This window comes from Marmota marmota, unplaced genomic scaffold, assembly GCF_001458135.2.
Source record: "Marmota marmota marmota unplaced genomic scaffold, marMar, whole genome shotgun sequence".
Classification (NCBI taxonomy): Eukaryota; Metazoa; Chordata; class Mammalia; order Rodentia; family Sciuridae; genus Marmota; species Marmota marmota.
In genome coordinates, this window is record NW_025999990.1 from 7,903,782 (window position 1) to 7,921,115 (window position 17,334).

At 32.6% G+C, this 17,334-nt stretch overlaps 1 protein-coding gene across 7 annotated transcripts in view; it reads left to right on the forward strand.

The window, feature by feature from the left end:
• Pign (phosphatidylinositol glycan anchor biosynthesis class N) overlaps window positions 1-17,334 on the forward strand; it is a 116,295-nt gene that overhangs the window by 12,251 nt on the left and 86,710 nt on the right. For all 7 annotated transcript variants that reach the window (XR_007348788.1, XR_007348789.1, XR_007348790.1 and 4 more), the window contains exons 6-10: window positions 2,070-2,176; window positions 6,855-6,979; window positions 8,180-8,310; window positions 9,224-9,340; window positions 12,512-12,552. Coding sequence is in view for 4 of the 7 variants with exons in the window: in XM_015482330.2 (XP_015337816.1) it covers window positions 2,070-2,176; window positions 6,855-6,979; window positions 8,180-8,310; window positions 9,224-9,340; window positions 12,512-12,552 (521 nt within the window). In the remaining 3 variants the exon portion in view is untranslated. The remainder of the gene's footprint in view (window positions 1-2,069; window positions 2,177-6,854; window positions 6,980-8,179; window positions 8,311-9,223; window positions 9,341-12,511; window positions 12,553-17,334) is intronic.

Here is a 17,334-nt window from a genome sequence, read left to right on the forward strand (position 1 = left end):
TTTTTTTTTTTTTTTTTTTTTTTTTTTTTTTTTTTTTTTTTTTTTTTTTTTTTTTTTTTTTTTGTATTTTATTTAAAGATCAATCTTGCTGAATTGCTTAGGGCCTTGCTAAGTTGCTGAGGCTGGTTTTGAACTCAAGGTCCTCCTGCGTCAGTCTCCCAAGCTGCTAGGATTATAAGTGTGCACTACCACTTTTGGCCTGTAATCTCAATAATTTCTACCTCATATGTTTGTTTTTAGGATTAAATTAGATAATTCATGTGAGACATTTAGCCACATATTTGTCACATAGCTTCATTATGATAATGTTAATATATGGTTCATTAAATTTCAATAAATTGTTAAAAGAAATTAATAGATATTCAAATAAAGATTTAAGGGTTAAAATTTATTATTCCTATTTTAATTTATTAATTATACCGTATGTATTGACATTTGATATATATGGCATTAATGGCTTTTAGCCTATTGGAATGCCATATATTCGATTTGCTAACTTGAAATATGACATTTGGATTTGTTGCATTTGTTCTTGTGCACAAATCTGCAAGTACTACGATATCTCTTGATCAGAAAATTTATTATATTATTTTCTAAAATCAGTTGGATGAACTTCATGTCATTACTTTCTTTTTGGTACCAGGGATTGAACTCGAGGGCACTCGACCATTGAGCCACATCCCCAGCCCTATTTTGTATTTAATTTAGAGACAGGATCTCACAGAATTGCTTAGCACCTCACCATTCCTGAGGCTGGCTTTGAACTCGTGATTCTCCTTTCTCAGCCTCCTGAGCCACTGGGATTACAGGCGAGCGCCACCACACCCAGCTACATCATTATCTTTTATGGAAAGCAGAATGATTAATTATTTTACTTAATGGAAAGATTTATAACATGATACTTAGCCATAGATATAATTATAATATTTGGAACTACTGAAGATTATTTTGTGTTCAGAAAGCAAAAATCTATATTCAGAATTTAATATATGATATTCATAGAATATTATACTGAGCAGGCCAAAATAGTTCAGCCATTAATATATTTCCCTTGTTGGGAAGCAGTTTAGGTTTTAGAGGAGCTAGCAGTGGTGAGAGCAGATTAAGTTGATATGCTTTACAAAGTTAAGCCACTACCCTGGCTACAGTTGATAAGGGGGACCAGTGCCTATATCAAACATAGTCTATGAGAAATGTTCCATTTCTCTTATGATAACTAGCCAACTCATTCAAGTCTCTTTATTTGGGATGTGTGAAGTAGAATGACTAAGCAGAGGAAGAGAGTCATTATAGCTGAACTGATATTATAGATATTGTCATTACTTTGTTACTTCTCTCCCTTAAGATCTGCAAGAGCCTGTCTATCCCAGAAATTAGTTTTAGATTCTTAATAAAGTCTTGCAAGTCTATATGATTAATAATTTGTTGATCTCTTCAAACTGGCAATAAGCAGTTATTTATTCCCTTTTATTGAGAAAATACAGTCTATTAATAAGAAAATTGAAATATTTGAATTTTTTCTTGTGTTAGAAAGGTTCTTCATCTATTTTAGATTTTAACATCCTAAGAGGCACATATTTTTTGAATGGTTTAACCCTTAAAGAGAGAGAAACTGTTGCTTTTTTGTTGTTGTTTTATTGCATATTAAAATGTTGACTTTGACAAGTTGACTACTTACAAGTAATGTATCTGTAAAATTAGAATAAATTAGTAGGAGGACAAAAAATGTAAAAGTATATAGTATATTCCAGGGCACATAACATAGCTACATGCTAATTATTCCTCCCTTCTGTATTTATCATAAACAAAGTGCTTTATAAAATATTTCTGGTTACTCATAAAAAATCTTTAAATGGAACTGGATATCGATGTGCATACCTTTAATCCCAGCCCTTGGAATGCCCAGGCAGGAGGATCATTTGAGTCCAGGAGTTTTAGGTCAGCCTGGGTAACATAATGAGGTCTAGTCTCCAAAAATAAAAAAAAAAAAATTAAAAATTCTTTAAATGATTATCAATTTTTTATGAGATTTATTAAAAAATTTATTTTTTTCCCAATTTATTTTTTAGGTGCTAGTGGAGACCATGTTTATACTTACAGCTATGATGCTGAAAGAGAGGATTTTGGTGCTGATGATGCAACAAAACTGGATACATGGGTTTTTGATAAAGTTAAGGTAATGTTATTAAGTGATTAATTTACTAAATACATATTAACCAAAGATACTAGAAACTTGTTAGAATATATCTTTGGGTTTTTTGTTTGTTTGTTTTTTGCTAGTGTGAAGTTGAAAGTTCTATGTTATAGCACACTACTTTAAAAAGACTGAATTTTAGGAAATTACACATTCTATAATAACCAAGAAGTTTTTAAAAACTAATTTAAAAATATACCCCTTTAAAATTCTGTGTTTCTTTCTGAAGGTAATATGAGTGCTAGATTATGATTCAGAAAAATGTGCCTTCTATTTCTAGTTTGGGGAATCATCCTAGCTAAATCTTCTTGATCTTCTGTCAACCTTAGAAACTTAACTCTTAAGGTAGTGGATCATGTGAGATTTGCAAAAGCATTTTGAAAACTGCTGTTCAAATGTAAAGCATTGATAATAACAAAGCAGGTGGTATGTTTTTAAAAATTTGTATTTTAAAGGAAGGTAAGCAAAGACAGAAATACAGCAAAGATAGCAATTTATGAATTATTAAATACCTCTGAGTTTCTTTAAGTAATGAAGTTTTAAAAACTATTTGATAGTGATAATTGTTAGTTTTGCCAATAATACTATAGACTTTATATTCTCAAAAATTATGTGAAAAAATTTCAGTTGTATTGTTAGTTCTCTCCTTCCTATTAGTCCATTGTTCTTTATATCCAAATAACAACTTCAGATGGATTAGAAGCTCTATTTGATTGGCTTTATTGGCACTTTCCTATGCTGCTAGTGTTGGTGATATGATAGTAAACAGAAAAAAAGAATTTGCCCATGACTTCTTCATAAAATATGGTAGATATATATTAACCAGATAATGTGCAATCATCAACTGTGGTAAATGGTAAGAAGGAAAAATAAAGAATATATTTTTATAACATTTTAATTGAGACTGGACAGTTTTGCGAATGTCTTTCTGGAGAGTTTTGAGATATCCTTTGAAGAGATATAGGAAGCAAAGAAATGGTTGGGAAGGAAGGAAAGATTAGTGTGGAACAAAGGACTTAAGGCTAACAATTTATATAAATCTTGGGCCCTAAAGTAAGAGCCAGCGGAAAGGGTTTAAGGACCTGAAAGAAAGAAGGTTAGTGCATCAGAAGCACTGATTGGGAGTGAGGTCTCAGGTGAGGCTAGAGCGAGAAGCAGGGTCTTATCAAGTCAAACTGTTTTCAAATCCATTCTATTTTCTACTCACTTTGGTTTTTTTTTTTTTTTTTTTTTTTTTTAGGACTGAGGAATGAACTTCAGGACCACTCAACCACTTCCCCAGCCCTATTTGTGTTTAATTTAAACATAGGGTCTCACTGAGTTGCTTAGCGCCTTGCTATTGCTGAGGCTGGCTTTGAACTCGTGATCCTCCTGTCTCAACCTCCCAAGCCTCTGGGATTACAGGTATGCACCACTGCACCCAGCTCTCACTTTGTTTTTAAATTGTGGCAAAAATACACGTAACATAAAACATACCATCCTAACCATTTTTTTTTTGATCCTTAACCATTTTAAATGTATAATTTAGTAGTGTTAAGTACATTCATGTTGTGCAGGCAACCTTCAGAACATTTTCATCTTGCAAAACTGAGACTCTATAGCCATTAAATGACCTTTTTCCTTCTTCTCTCAATTCTTGGCAAGCACCATTTTGTTATTATACATTATGATATGACCACTCTAGATATTTCATTTCATAAAAAGAGGAATCATATTGCTTTTGTCTTTTTATAAGTTGCTTAATTCACTTAGAATAATGTCCTTCATTAGTTCATCCATGTTGAATCTACTCACTTTAAAACTCAGTTTATACATCATCTCCTGTTAGATCTTCTGTAACTTCTCTTGCTTGATCCTACTCCTACATTGACTTAGGTAACAATCCTCTATATCCTCTATTCTCTGTTTTATCATGCTATACTGAGATTGTTGATAATTCTCTCTTTGTATTATATGTGCTATATAATATATAGTAATATATAAAATATACACTGCATTTTATATATATTATTATTATCTATCAGGAAATTGTTTGGTACATAGTTACATGCATTAACTTAGGTTATATTCAGTCAGGTGTAATAGGAAAAAAATAATTTAAAAGTTTACTTCTGTCTCTATAAGACAGAAGTCAGTAGTGAGGGATTGAAGCCCTCTAGGATGCTACACAGTATCAATAAGATCCAGTCTCTGAAAGTTCTCCATTCTTAGAGCGCAAGTTATCTTCAAGGTCATCTCATGATCTAAGGTAATGTTGGAGTTCCAACTGTTATTTCAGTGTTTAGGCCATCAGTCTAAGGAATCAAAAAGGACCTTCTCTCCTACTGAATTATATTTATTTCAAAGAACCTAAGGTTCACATTGCTATTTGACTGAAATGTTTGATTCATATCTTATGGGTCACAACCACAAGGCACATCTAACTGTAAAAAAGGAGAAAATGTGTAGGTTTTAAGTTTTGAGAATTGCCGTGTCCCATGAAAATCAAAGGTTTTGACTCAAGTAAACAGGGAGACTATATGTTGGACGAGTCTTAAGGAGTCTCCCTGAATGCATAGTAAGTACTAGTTGGGTACAGAAATGAATGAATGCTTTAGATGCAAAATGGACCAATTGATCCTGCAATTTGTACATGTGGTAAAAATAAGAATTCATACCCCATTTGAATCAAATGTATGATATATGATATGTCAAGATCATTGTAATGTTTTGAGCAACCGATAAAAAAATAAATAAATAAAAGTGTGGGGAGAGTTCTCAAGAAAAATCAAAGGGACCTCAATAGAAGCAAACGACAAGGAGGAGGGAGGAGGGGAAGGTAAAGGAAAATATTGGGGAATGATATTATTCAAATTATATTGTTATATCATGAATATATATGAGTATGTAACAACAAATCCCACCATTATGTACAATAATAATACAGCAATAAAAATATAAATAAATAAAATAGTTTTACTTATGAGTATTAAAAAAAAAAAAAGGCAAAGTAGAGGCTGATGGGCTTAAGAGATTATATTGAGGGGAAAGAAGCTAGGAGCACATTTTACTGCTTACATCCAGCAAATCAACTTTTTAAAAGACAATGGGAATCTAGCACTGAGAAACAGGTTGAGCTCTACCAGATTCATATCTCATAGCTTCCCAAATCTTCTGTCTATGTATGAATGAACAGCACTTTTTACATAGCTGATTACTTTTTACTAGTCATGAAATTAGAAATTTAATTCAAGTTAGTTGCTTAGTTTTTGCTTGTTAGCTTTCAATTATAAGTTTAGAATTTAACTCCTTTTTTTAAAAAAAAATTGTTATTCCCATCTAGATTTAAAAGTTCTTAGGGTTTAGGTAGAATGTATAGGAAAGATGGGAAATAGCTGTATACTTTTGAGGAGTATGGTAGAAATTTACATATTTTAAAAATTTATTTTTCAAGACAGCATTTCCTATTTATTTTTTTAATTGTGATATAAACCAGGGGCACTTTACCAATAGCTACATCCTAGTTCTTTATTTTATTTTAAAAATTTTGATAAGAGTGTCTGACTAAGTTACTGAAGGTTTGTCTTGAACTTGCAGTCTTCCTACCTCCTCCTCTCACGTTGCTAGGATTATATAGGTGTAAGCCTGGTTAAAAAAAAATTATTCCTACTTTTGATCAATTTCTCTAATATATATATATATATATATATAAAAATACTTGTTTGGTTGTAGACAGACATAAAATCTTTATTTTATTTATTTGTTTTTATATGGTGCTGAGGATCAAACCCAGTGCCTCACACGTGCAAGGCAAATGCTCTTACCAATTGAGCTATAACCCCAACCCCCATTTATATTTTTAACGTTTATAATAATGAAGAATTATTTGAGAAAAAAAAAACTTCAATGCTTCAAAGCTTTGTTAAAAAATTAAACATTGCTTGTTGAAAGTTAACATATTCTAACCAGGTGTGGTGCACATTCCTGTAATCCCAGAGACTTAAGAGGCTAAGGTAGGAGGATTGGAAGTTTGAGGCCAGCCTCAGCAACTTAGTAAAGGGCTGGGGATGTTGCTCGGTGGTTAAGTGCACTGGGTTAAATCCTTGATACAAAAAAAAAAAAAAAATTAACATTTTCTACAGTTGGAGGCATTTATATAAACAACAATGATATATTTTGGTATAGCCAGTTGGCTTATTTAAAATTACTTAAAAGTACTTTCCATGGGTATTTGCATATATGTTCATGTGTATATGAGTATAAGATGAATCATTTGTCTTGGAAGGGGTCAGGAATCCAATTTTTCATTATGCAATAAATAACTTTTGAATTTTATTTCATTAAGTAGATATTTTTCTATTATAGTGTGAAGAACAGATTCTTGCTGAGGTAAAAAAAGTATTTAGGAATCTACTCACAATGTTCTTAATGAGAGATTATGGTTGGACTAGAATGGTAGCGGACAGGAGAAAAAGAACTGGTTCAGCTCTGAATATATTTAAAAATAATAAATCAGTTCTATTTTTGGTTCTCCCTGAAATTTTTCTTCAACCTGTTATATTTTATTAAGTTAGGTATGTCATAACAGTGATATTAAGTTTTCATAAAATTAAGATCTCCTTTCTGTTACCTTTTAAATAAAATAAATGAACTAATTTTTAAACTGATTTGTTACATATAGGACTTCTTTCATGCTGCCAGAAACAATCAATCTTTGTTTTCTAAAGTAAATGAAGAAAAGGTAGTTTTTTTCTTACATTTATTAGGACTTGATACAAATGGACATGCCCACCGACCATCATCAAGGTAATTTTAATGTGTTCAATTTGATTTTTTTTTTGTTTGAGGGGAATCGCTGTGCCCCTTGAACTTCTAAATTATTATGCCATTTTCTTTGTATTTATAACAACAGAGCTAATATTTTAAAGAAGTAGTATAATATACAGCAAATTCTTAATTATATGAGATATAAGATGGGTGGTAATCCCAGAAGTTTGGGAGACTAAGGCAGGAGTATCACAAATTCAAGGCCAGCCTAGGCAGCTTAGCAAGACCCTGTCTCAAAAAATAAAAAGCGTAAGAGATGTTACTTAATGGTAAGGCACCCCTGGGTTCAATCCCCAATACCAAAAAATTAAAAAATTGTAGAGTAGTTAAAATTACATGTGCTATAGTTGTGTTACTTATTAAAATAAGATCTCCTGTACATATATTCCATATTCTTTTCATTATCAAGGCAAAGAAAAATATTTCATTTAAAATATCTATATTTTAGAAATTTATCAATTAATCTTGAAATAAAAAATATTTTTATGATGTTAATTTTGACATCACAAAAAAGATGTAATTCCTTGTGTGTTTCATTGCATTGTATCTAGCAAATAATGATATAAAGTTTTGTATATATTTTCATGGCACTCTTTATATATAGTAGCAAATTTTTTTCTCACTTTGGCAGAGCATAAGAGAAAGAAATCTCTTTTATTCCTTATTTTGAATTTGTATTGATACATATAATACAAATATAAAGTATATTGAAATAACTGCCAGTATTGTTTAATTGATTGATATATTCATATGAGAACATCTTTGTTCAACTGCATGGAAAGGTTAAATATAATTTGCTCAAGACATTTCAGACTCTTTTTAGGATGAAGACATTCTATCCTTGAAACAGTGACACTTATCTATTCAGATAGTCAGAACAGCAGAGTTTATATTATCAGAGAATATGAAGTCATCGTTATCTCATTTGGGACCTAAAGAGTTCATTAAAATATATGTGCTAATCAGTACCTCCTTTTAAACCATCTTTTAAAACTGTTTCAGGTTCTTTTGTTCTTTAAAGGAGAAAAAATTATTTTTCATAATCTAAAGAGCTCTGATTTTTATTAAAGACTAAAAGGATTTTATGAATTCCTAACATTGAATGTAAAGAGTCCATTTTTGAATAAATGTTTTCTCTTCAAGTTAATTTAATTTGCTCTTCTGCTTCTTTATAAACAGGGAGTATAAAGACAACATTAAAATAGTTGATGATAGAGTAAAAGAAATTGTCTCCATGTTTCAACATTTTTATGGAAATGATGGAAAAACAGCATTTATTTTTACCTCTGACCATGGAATGACAGACTGGGGTTAGTATCTCTTTAAGTGATATGTACCTTACAGGTAAAATAGTGAAAAATGTAGTTTGTAGGTATCTTATAATGTTGAGAAGATTAGGTGTCTTATTTCATGTAAAGTGGCTAGCACAGAGTAGTCATATCCTTAAAATGTTAGTGGAAAAAGAATGATCTTATGTAAAGAATCTTTTTTTCTAATTGTAAGAAGAAGTATTTACAAATGAAAAACTAGAAAAAAAAAGTATGGAGAAGAAATATCTGTCTGCCTAGAATTTACCATATATGATGATAAAGGGGTGATATTAGGACAGTATTACTGAGTAGAACTGCTAAAATTCTATCTGAAATAAGCCTATGTTGCCTGTTAGACTCCCAAGGCAAAAGTACTGTGTACTTAAGAGAATGAAATAATGAATGTCAAGATGAGGTGTGGACCTCCAGAACACATGAAAGAATCCTAGTGGCTGGGTCTACTTTATGAAGGATTTTTTTTAGCTATACCAGCTTTAAGAGGCCTGAAAGAAAACGATCCATAGACCTTGCTGTTCTCTGCAGAAGCCTATACTGCTTGCTCCAAGTCTGAGTGGTTACTCCCTCAAGGAGCCCTCCCATGTTCTTTCTTCTCCATACTACTCTGATAATAGAAACAGCTTCTCCATCATTTCCTGTTATTATTTTAATTTTCTTCTTTCAATAAGTTACTCAGCAGACATTCTTGTTTTATTATTGTTTTTGTTTTTACTTGTTTGTTTTGATGCTCTGACTTATGGGAATATTTCAAACTAATTGTTTTGAAAATCTACAAGCATTTAGAATGTGGTGGCTAGAATTAGTGATATATGGATTAACTCTTTAAAACAAGATATTTTTAAAATAGTGATAAGTTCTTATATGTGTCTTATTACTCTTGATGCCTTATTTATAGGTTCCCATGGGGCTGGTCATCCTTCAGAGACTTTGACTCCTTTAGTCACTTGGGGAGCTGGAATCAAGTATCCCCAAAAAGTATCAGCTCAACAATTTGAGGATGAGTTTTTGAAAGGTATAAGTATTTGTTTTTATCATTTTATAAACATTATATTTGAAAGTAAAACTAAAATTAACATTTTAAAATAATTTTTAATAATCACTTTTCAAATTATAGTTTCTTTTCTATATCCAAATGATTTTAAGAAAACTTTATTATAAATAATATGTTTTTTATTAGAGAGAGAGAATTTTTTTTAATATTTATTTTTCAGTTTTTGGTGGACACAACATCTTTATTTTTTTTTTAATTTTATGTGGTGCTGAGGATCAAACCCAGTGCCCTGCGCATGCCAGGCGAGCGCATTACTGCTTGAGCCACATCCCCAGCCCTATTTTTTTTTAATTAGTTACACATGACAGTACGATGATCTTGACATATCATACATTTGAATCAAATGAGGTATAATTTCTCATTTTTCTGAGTGTACAGGTTGCAGAATCACATTGGTCATACAGTCACGTATATACATTCAGCAATACTAGTGTCTATTTTATTCTGCTGTCCTTCCCTTCCTCCCTTTCCCTTCCCTCCCCTCCCATAACTTCTCTCTACCCAATCTAATGTGACACACTTCTTTTTTTTTTCCCCTCACATCATCATACATGTATTCTGTATAATGATGAGGGTCTCCTTCCATCTTCCGTGCAATTCCCCTTCTCCCTCCCTTTCTCTCCCACCTCTCTTCCCTATTTAGTGGTAATCTTCTTCTCATGCTCTTCTCCCTATCCCATTTTCAGTCACCCCCCCTTATATCAGAGAAGACAATTGGCATTTGTTTTTTAGGGATTGGCTAACTTCACTTAGCATAATCTGCTCTAATGCCGTCCATTTCCCTGCAAATGCCATGATCTTGTTATTTTTAGTGCTGAGTAATATTCCATTGTGTATAAATGCCACATTTTTTTTTATCCATTCATCTATTGAAGGGCATCTAGATTGGTTCCACAGCCTAGCTATTGTGAATTGAACTGCTATAAACATTGATGTGGCTGTGTCCCTGTAGTATGCTCTTTTTAGGTCTTTTGGGTATAGTCCAAGAAGGAATAGCTGGGTCAAATGGTGGTTCCATTCCCAGTTTTCCAAGGAATCTCCATACTGCTTTCCAAATTGGCTGCACCAATTTGCAGTCCCACCAGCAATGTACAAGTGTACCCTTTTCCCCACATCCTCACCAGCACTTATTATTGTTTGACTTCATAATGGCTGCCATTCTTACTGGAGTGAGATGGTATCTTAGAGTAGTTTTAATTTGCATTTCTCTGATTGCTAGAGATGGTGAGCATTTTTTTGTGTATTTGTTGATTAATTGTATATCCTCTTCTGAGAAGTGTCTGCTCAGGTCCTTGGCCCATTTGTTGATTGGGTTATTTATTATTTTGGTGTTTAACTTTTTGAGTTCTTTCTATACTCTAGAGATTAGAGCTCTATCTGATGTGTGAGGGGTAAAAATTTGTTCCCAGGATGTAGGCTCCCTGTTTACCTCACATATTATTTCTCTTGCTGAGAAAAAACTTTTTAGTTTGAATTCGTCCCATTTGTTGATTCTTGGTTTTAACTCTTGTGCTATAGGTATCTTATTAAGGAATTTGAGGCCTGACCCCACGTTATGGAGATTAGGGCCAACTTTTCCTTCTATTAGACGCAGAGTCTCTGGTTTGATTCCTAGCTCCTTGATCCATTTTGAGTTAACTTTTGTACATGGTGAGAGAAAGGGATTCAATTTCATTTTGTTGCATATGGATTTCCAGTTCTCCCAGCACCATTTGTTGAAGATGCTATCCTTTCTCCATTGCATGCTTTTAGCACTTTTGTCTAATATAAGGTAGTTGTAATTTTGTGGGTTGGTCTCTATGTCCTCTATTCTGTACCATTGGTCTACCAGCCTGTTTTGGTGCCAGTACCATGCTGTTTTTGTTACTATTGCTCTGTAGTATAGTTTAAAATCTGGTATCGCTATACCGCCTGTTTCACTCTTCCTGCTTAGAATTGCTTTAGCTATTCTGGGTCTCTTATTTTTCCAGATGAATTTCATGATTGCTTTTTCTATTTCTGCAAGGAATGCCATTCGGATTTTGATTGGAATCGCATTGAATCTGTAAAGTGCTTTTGGTAATATTAATTCTGCCTATCCATGAGCAAGGTATACCTTTCCATTTTCTAAGATCTTCTATTTCTTTCTTTAGGGTTCTGTAGTTTTCATTGTATAGATCTTTCACCTCTTTTGTTAGGTTGATTCCCAAGTATTTTATTTATTTTTTTTGAGGATATTGTTAATGGGGTAGTTTTCCTCATTTCCATTTCAGAGGATTTGTCACTAATATACAGAAATGCCTTTGATTTATGGGTGTTGATTTTATGTCTTATATCCTGCCACTTTGCTGAATTCATTTACTAGTTCTAGAAGTTTCTTGGTAGAACCTTTTGGGTCATCCTTGAAGATTTTTAATAGTAAGTCAGTATACTATCTTAAACATTTGGGGTTAGTAATCATAGGAATTTCACAGCTACAATGTAAAAATATTTTGTAAGCCACTGCCATCACAGAAAGAAAACAAACAAAAACAAACTTGTGTTGACTACTGTGCTATCAGTTGCCTTAATAACTCTCTGAAACAAGATTGTAATGAGTTGTGGTCATACAGATAGTCATCATTGTACTTTTTAAATTCTGTCTTTCCTTCATTAGACAGTGTTTTAAAACAAATTTCTCTAAATGAGCATCTAAGAAGCTTAATAAACCACAGAAAACATCAAATATTTGCTTTTTGGTTATTCTTTTTTTTGGTTTTGTTTTGTTTTTATTTGATATCGGGGATTGAACTCAGAGGCACTCAATCACTGAGCCATATCCCCAGTCCTATTTTGTATTTTATTTAGAGACAGGGTCTCCTGAGTTGCTTACCACCTTGCTTTTATTGAGACTGGCTTTAAACTTGCAATCCTTCTGCCTCAGCCTCCCTCGCCTCTGGGATTACAGGCATGCGCCACCATGCCTGGTTTCTTTTAAAATTCTTTTTAAGAAACATGTACCTCTGCCTTTTAAGCAGCCTTTTTTATTCATACTTGTCTTAAAAGAGAGTTATTTCCAGTATCTGTGTTTTTCCATGAAGTAGTGAACACTCCTAAAAATCAAGTGGTTTATTCTTTTTTGAATCTTATCTTGTGTCTGATTGTGTCTTTCAGAATGGAGACTGGAGTCCTGGAAGAGGCAAGATGTCAATCAGGTAGGTGTCTATTTCAATTTAATCATGTTCAAATTTAATTTTATCTCCTATAAGAAATTTGGATTAAAAATATGAAAAATAGAACTTTGCAGTAGCCTTATCTTGGGAATGCAACGATGTGATCCGTGCAGACAAAACTCCAACTGACAGTAATTACCATTTTGTCCTATCTTTCACTGGTGAGAAGGGAAGCTAAGAGCTATTTCAACCACTCCAACTGGCAGCTCAGTGAAAAACACAAAAATAGGAATTGACTTTACAGCAAATGACTGTAAAGATATTGAAGTGGATGAAATGTCAGATAAAGAATTCAAGAGAATGATTCATGAGGTCCAAGAGAACACAGGAAAAACTACTGAATCAATAATGTCAGTACATATGAGAATTTCAGTAAGAAGATAAAGATATTTATTGAAAAAAACAAAAAAGAAATCTAGGAAATGAAAAGCACAGTAAATCAAATAAAATACTGAGTTAAGTTTTTCTAATAGAGGAGCTCATGCTGAAGGCAAAATCTCAGAGCTGGAAGACAAAGTGGGTGGCCTTGAACATTCAGACAATTAAAGAAAAGAAAAGAGGTAGCCAATCATAATGTACAAGAACTCTGAGATCACATTAAGATGCCAAATTTAAGAATTATTGGAATTAATTGGTCATAACTTTCCTAGCCTTGGATTTGTATACATGACCAGGGTAACTGCACATTATGTACGAACAGAAGAGTGGAAACCGAATAGAATAGGTTATTTATGTGTATATATTCTATCAAAATACATTCTATTCTCATGTATAATTAAAAATAAAAATAAATAAGCAAAATCGAGAAGAAAACTATAGTAACTAAAAAAATAAATTATGGCAATCGAAGAGAGTTGTGAGATGCAGGCTAACAAAATGGGTAACCTCTGCAGGGAAATAATAATACAGAAATTTTTCCGACCTTTTGATTGAGATGAGCATCCAGATAGAGGATGCATTCAGAACTCAAAATAGACAAGATCAGAAAAGAACTTCTCCATAATACATTATAATGAAAATGCCTAACTTACAAAACAAGGATAGAATTTTAAAGGCCCTAAAGAAATGAAAAGCACAGTAAATCATCAGGTCATAGAGGCAAGTCAATCAGAATTACTCCTGATTTCTTAGCACAGACTCTAAAAGCCAGAACTTATGTTCTAGATTCAAGAGAAAATTGCTGTCAACCAAGATTGCTATATCCAGCAAAGATATCCTTCAAAATTGAAGAAGAAATAAAAACATTCCACATTAAGCAGAAACTAAAGGAATCTATGACTACTAAACCACCACAAAAATACTAAAGGAAGTACTGCACACAGAAGAAATCAAAAACAAACTCCAGAGCTCACAAATGAACAAATCTCATTTGAAGAACAGCTCAGCAAATGATAAACAGGACCAAATTAAACATGGAAATAAATCAAAACTGTATGAATTAATAAATATCTCACTATGGTAGCATTGAATATCTCAGCTCTCTAATTAAAGGTATAGGCTGGCAAAAGGCATTAAAAAACAAGACCCAAGTATATGTTGTTTGCATAAGACTCACCTTACAGGCAAAGACTGCCCTACACTAAAAGTGAAAGGATGGAAATTGATATACCATGCATATGGATCCTAAAACACACAGGGGTAGCTACTCTGGTTTTTGCCAAAGCAGACTTCAATCCAAAAATTAATCAGAAGAGACAAAGATGGTCACTTTATACTGGTAAAGGACACACTCCAACAAGAAGGTACAACAATAGTAAATATTTATGCCCCAAATGGTGGTGTACCTATTAACATAAAAGAAACTACTTGAATTAAAGCCTCATATAGACCCCAATACAATAATACTATGTGGTTTCAACATACCTTTCTCATGAATAGATAGGTTATCCAGTTATAAACTCAGTTAAGATTCTTCAGGCCTTAAAAATATTATAAATTAAATGGACAACAGACATCTATAGAACATGTAATCCAACAACAGTCAAATATGCTTTCTTCTCAGCAACTCATGGAACCTTCTTTAAAACAGACTGTATTTTAGGTCACAAAGCACTTAGAAAGAATAAAAAAGTTGATATAATTTCTTCTATAGATAATAATGGAATGAAATTAGAAATCAACACAACAAAACCCTGTAGAAACAATATAAACACATGGATATTGAAAATACATGTTTGAATGATGAGTGGCTGATAGAAGAGATCAGAGGAGAGATTTAAAAATTCTTAGAATCAAATCAGAGTAGTGGTACAATATACTAGAATCTCTGAGACACTGTGAAAGCAATTCTAAGAGGAAAGTTTATAGCTATGAATGCCTACTTCAGAAAAATCAGATCCCAAATAAAAATGACTGAGTGATGCATCTCATTGGCCTTGAAAAATAATTAACCAGTTCCAAAATCAGTAGAAGGAAGGAAATAATTCAGATCAAAACCAAAATCAGTGAAATAGAGAATAAAAAAAATTACAAAGGATCAAGGAAATGAACTGATTCTTTGAAAAGATAAACGAGGTTGATAAGCCAAAAATGAAGACAGGAGACTTTCAAATTAATAAGATTAGACATGAAAAAGGAGAAATCACCATAGACATCACAGAAATCCAGAATATCATTAAGGACTATTTTGAAAACTTACACTAATAAATTGGAAAATCAAGAAATGGATACATTCCTAGACACATATAGCCTGCCTAAATTGAATACAGACATCATAGAAAACCTTAACAGAACAATAGCTAGCAATAAGATAGAAGCAGTAATAAAAAGCCTGCCAACAGGGGCTGTGGCTGTGGCTTAGGGTAGCGCCTTGCCTGGCATGTGTGAGGCACTGGGTTTGATTCTCAGCACTGCAGATAAATGAATAAAATAGAGGTCTACCAACAACTCATATTCTCATTCTCTCTCTCTCTCTCTCTCTGTGTGTGTGTGTGTGTGTGTGTGTGTGTGTATATATATATATATATATATATATATAAACATCATGTTGTACACCATAAATANTATATATATATACACACACACACATATACACTCATACCAAAACCAGAGAAGGACATATCAAGGAGACTACAGACCAATATTCCTATTGAACTTAGATGCAGAAGTCCTTAATAAAACATTATCAAATTATATTCAACAACATATTAAGAGGAAAGTATATCCTGACCAAATTTTTTGTCAGTGATGCAAGAATGGTTTAACATATGCAAAGCTAGGTGTAATCCATCACATAAATAGAATTAAGGACAAAAATCACTTGGTCTTCTTAATAGATGCAGAAAAAACGTACAAATTTCAGCTCATGACAAAAACACTGAAGAAACTAGGGATAGAAGGAATCTACTTCCACATCATAAAGGCTCTATGTAAAAAACTGAAAGCCAACATTGTAGTGAATGTGGAAAAACTGAAAGCATTTCTTTTAAAATTTGGAACAAGACTACTGTCACCATTTCTATTTAATACAGTACCAGAAATTCTAGCCAGACCAGTTAGGCAATGGAAGGAAATAAAAGGGATAAAAATAGAAAAGGAAAAAGTCAAATTGTCATTGTTTGCAGATGATATGATCCTATACTTATAATACTGAAAAAAACTTCCCCAAAAGACTGCTCAAGCTAATAAAGAAATTCAGCAAAGTAGCAGGTTACAAAACCAACATACAAAAACCAGTTGCTCTCCTATATACTAATAATTAAAATGCTGAGAAAGAAATTAGGAAAATAATTCCATTTACAGTAGTCTCAAAAACGAAGAATAAATCTAGCCAAGAAGGAGAAAGGCCTTTATAATGAAAACCTAGAGCACTGAGGAAAGAAATTAAAGAAGACAAAAGAAAGTGAATAGACCTTCCATGGTCATGAATAGGCAGAATTAATATTGTTAAAATGTCCATCCTACCAAAAGCAATATACAGATTCAATGCAGTCCCCATCAGATACCACTGATGTTCTTCGCAGAACCAGAAAAAAGTCTAGAAATAGAAACTAGAACTAGAATAAAATAGTATAGTCCCAGCTATACCACTTTATGGTATTTATCCTAATGAATTAAGGCCATCATGCTATAGTGATACCTGCATACCCATGTTTATAGCAGCACAATTCATATTAGCCAAACTGTAGAACTACTGTAGGTCAGCGGATGAATGGATAAAGAAATTGGGATATATATACACAGTGAATTTTATTCAGCCATGAAGAAGAATGAAATTGTCATTTGCAGGAAAACAATGGAACTTGAGATTAGGTTAAGCAAACCAAGCCAAACTCAGAAGGTCAAGGGTTGTATATTTTCTCTCATATGTGGAAGCTGGAGAGGAGAAAAGATAATAAAAGGGGTGGGGATGGGGAGGAATCAAAGAAAGATAAGTAGACCAGGGGAACGAGCAGGTAAGGGAAAGGGGAAAAATATGAAAAGTAGGCCTATTAATAAGAATGACAAAAGATTTTCCAAAAACATTTCCAAACTAAAGAGAATACTTTCAATGCAAATATTTTAGCCCAACTAATCTCTCCTTGGCAAAATATTTAAAAATCCCAAGTGACAATAAAAGAAAGCTCACTCCAAATAACACTGGATAATTCATGTTATATCAGTTAGAATTTTCGTGATTGTTATATTTCTGTGATGATTTATTATAGTTTCATTGTTTTCTCTGAATACAGATCTATTAGGGATTTCTTTTCTGTATTGTGTTTGTTACCATTTCTTTTTTAACATATATATTGCCTTTAACTATATTTTGATTTTTTACTTAAC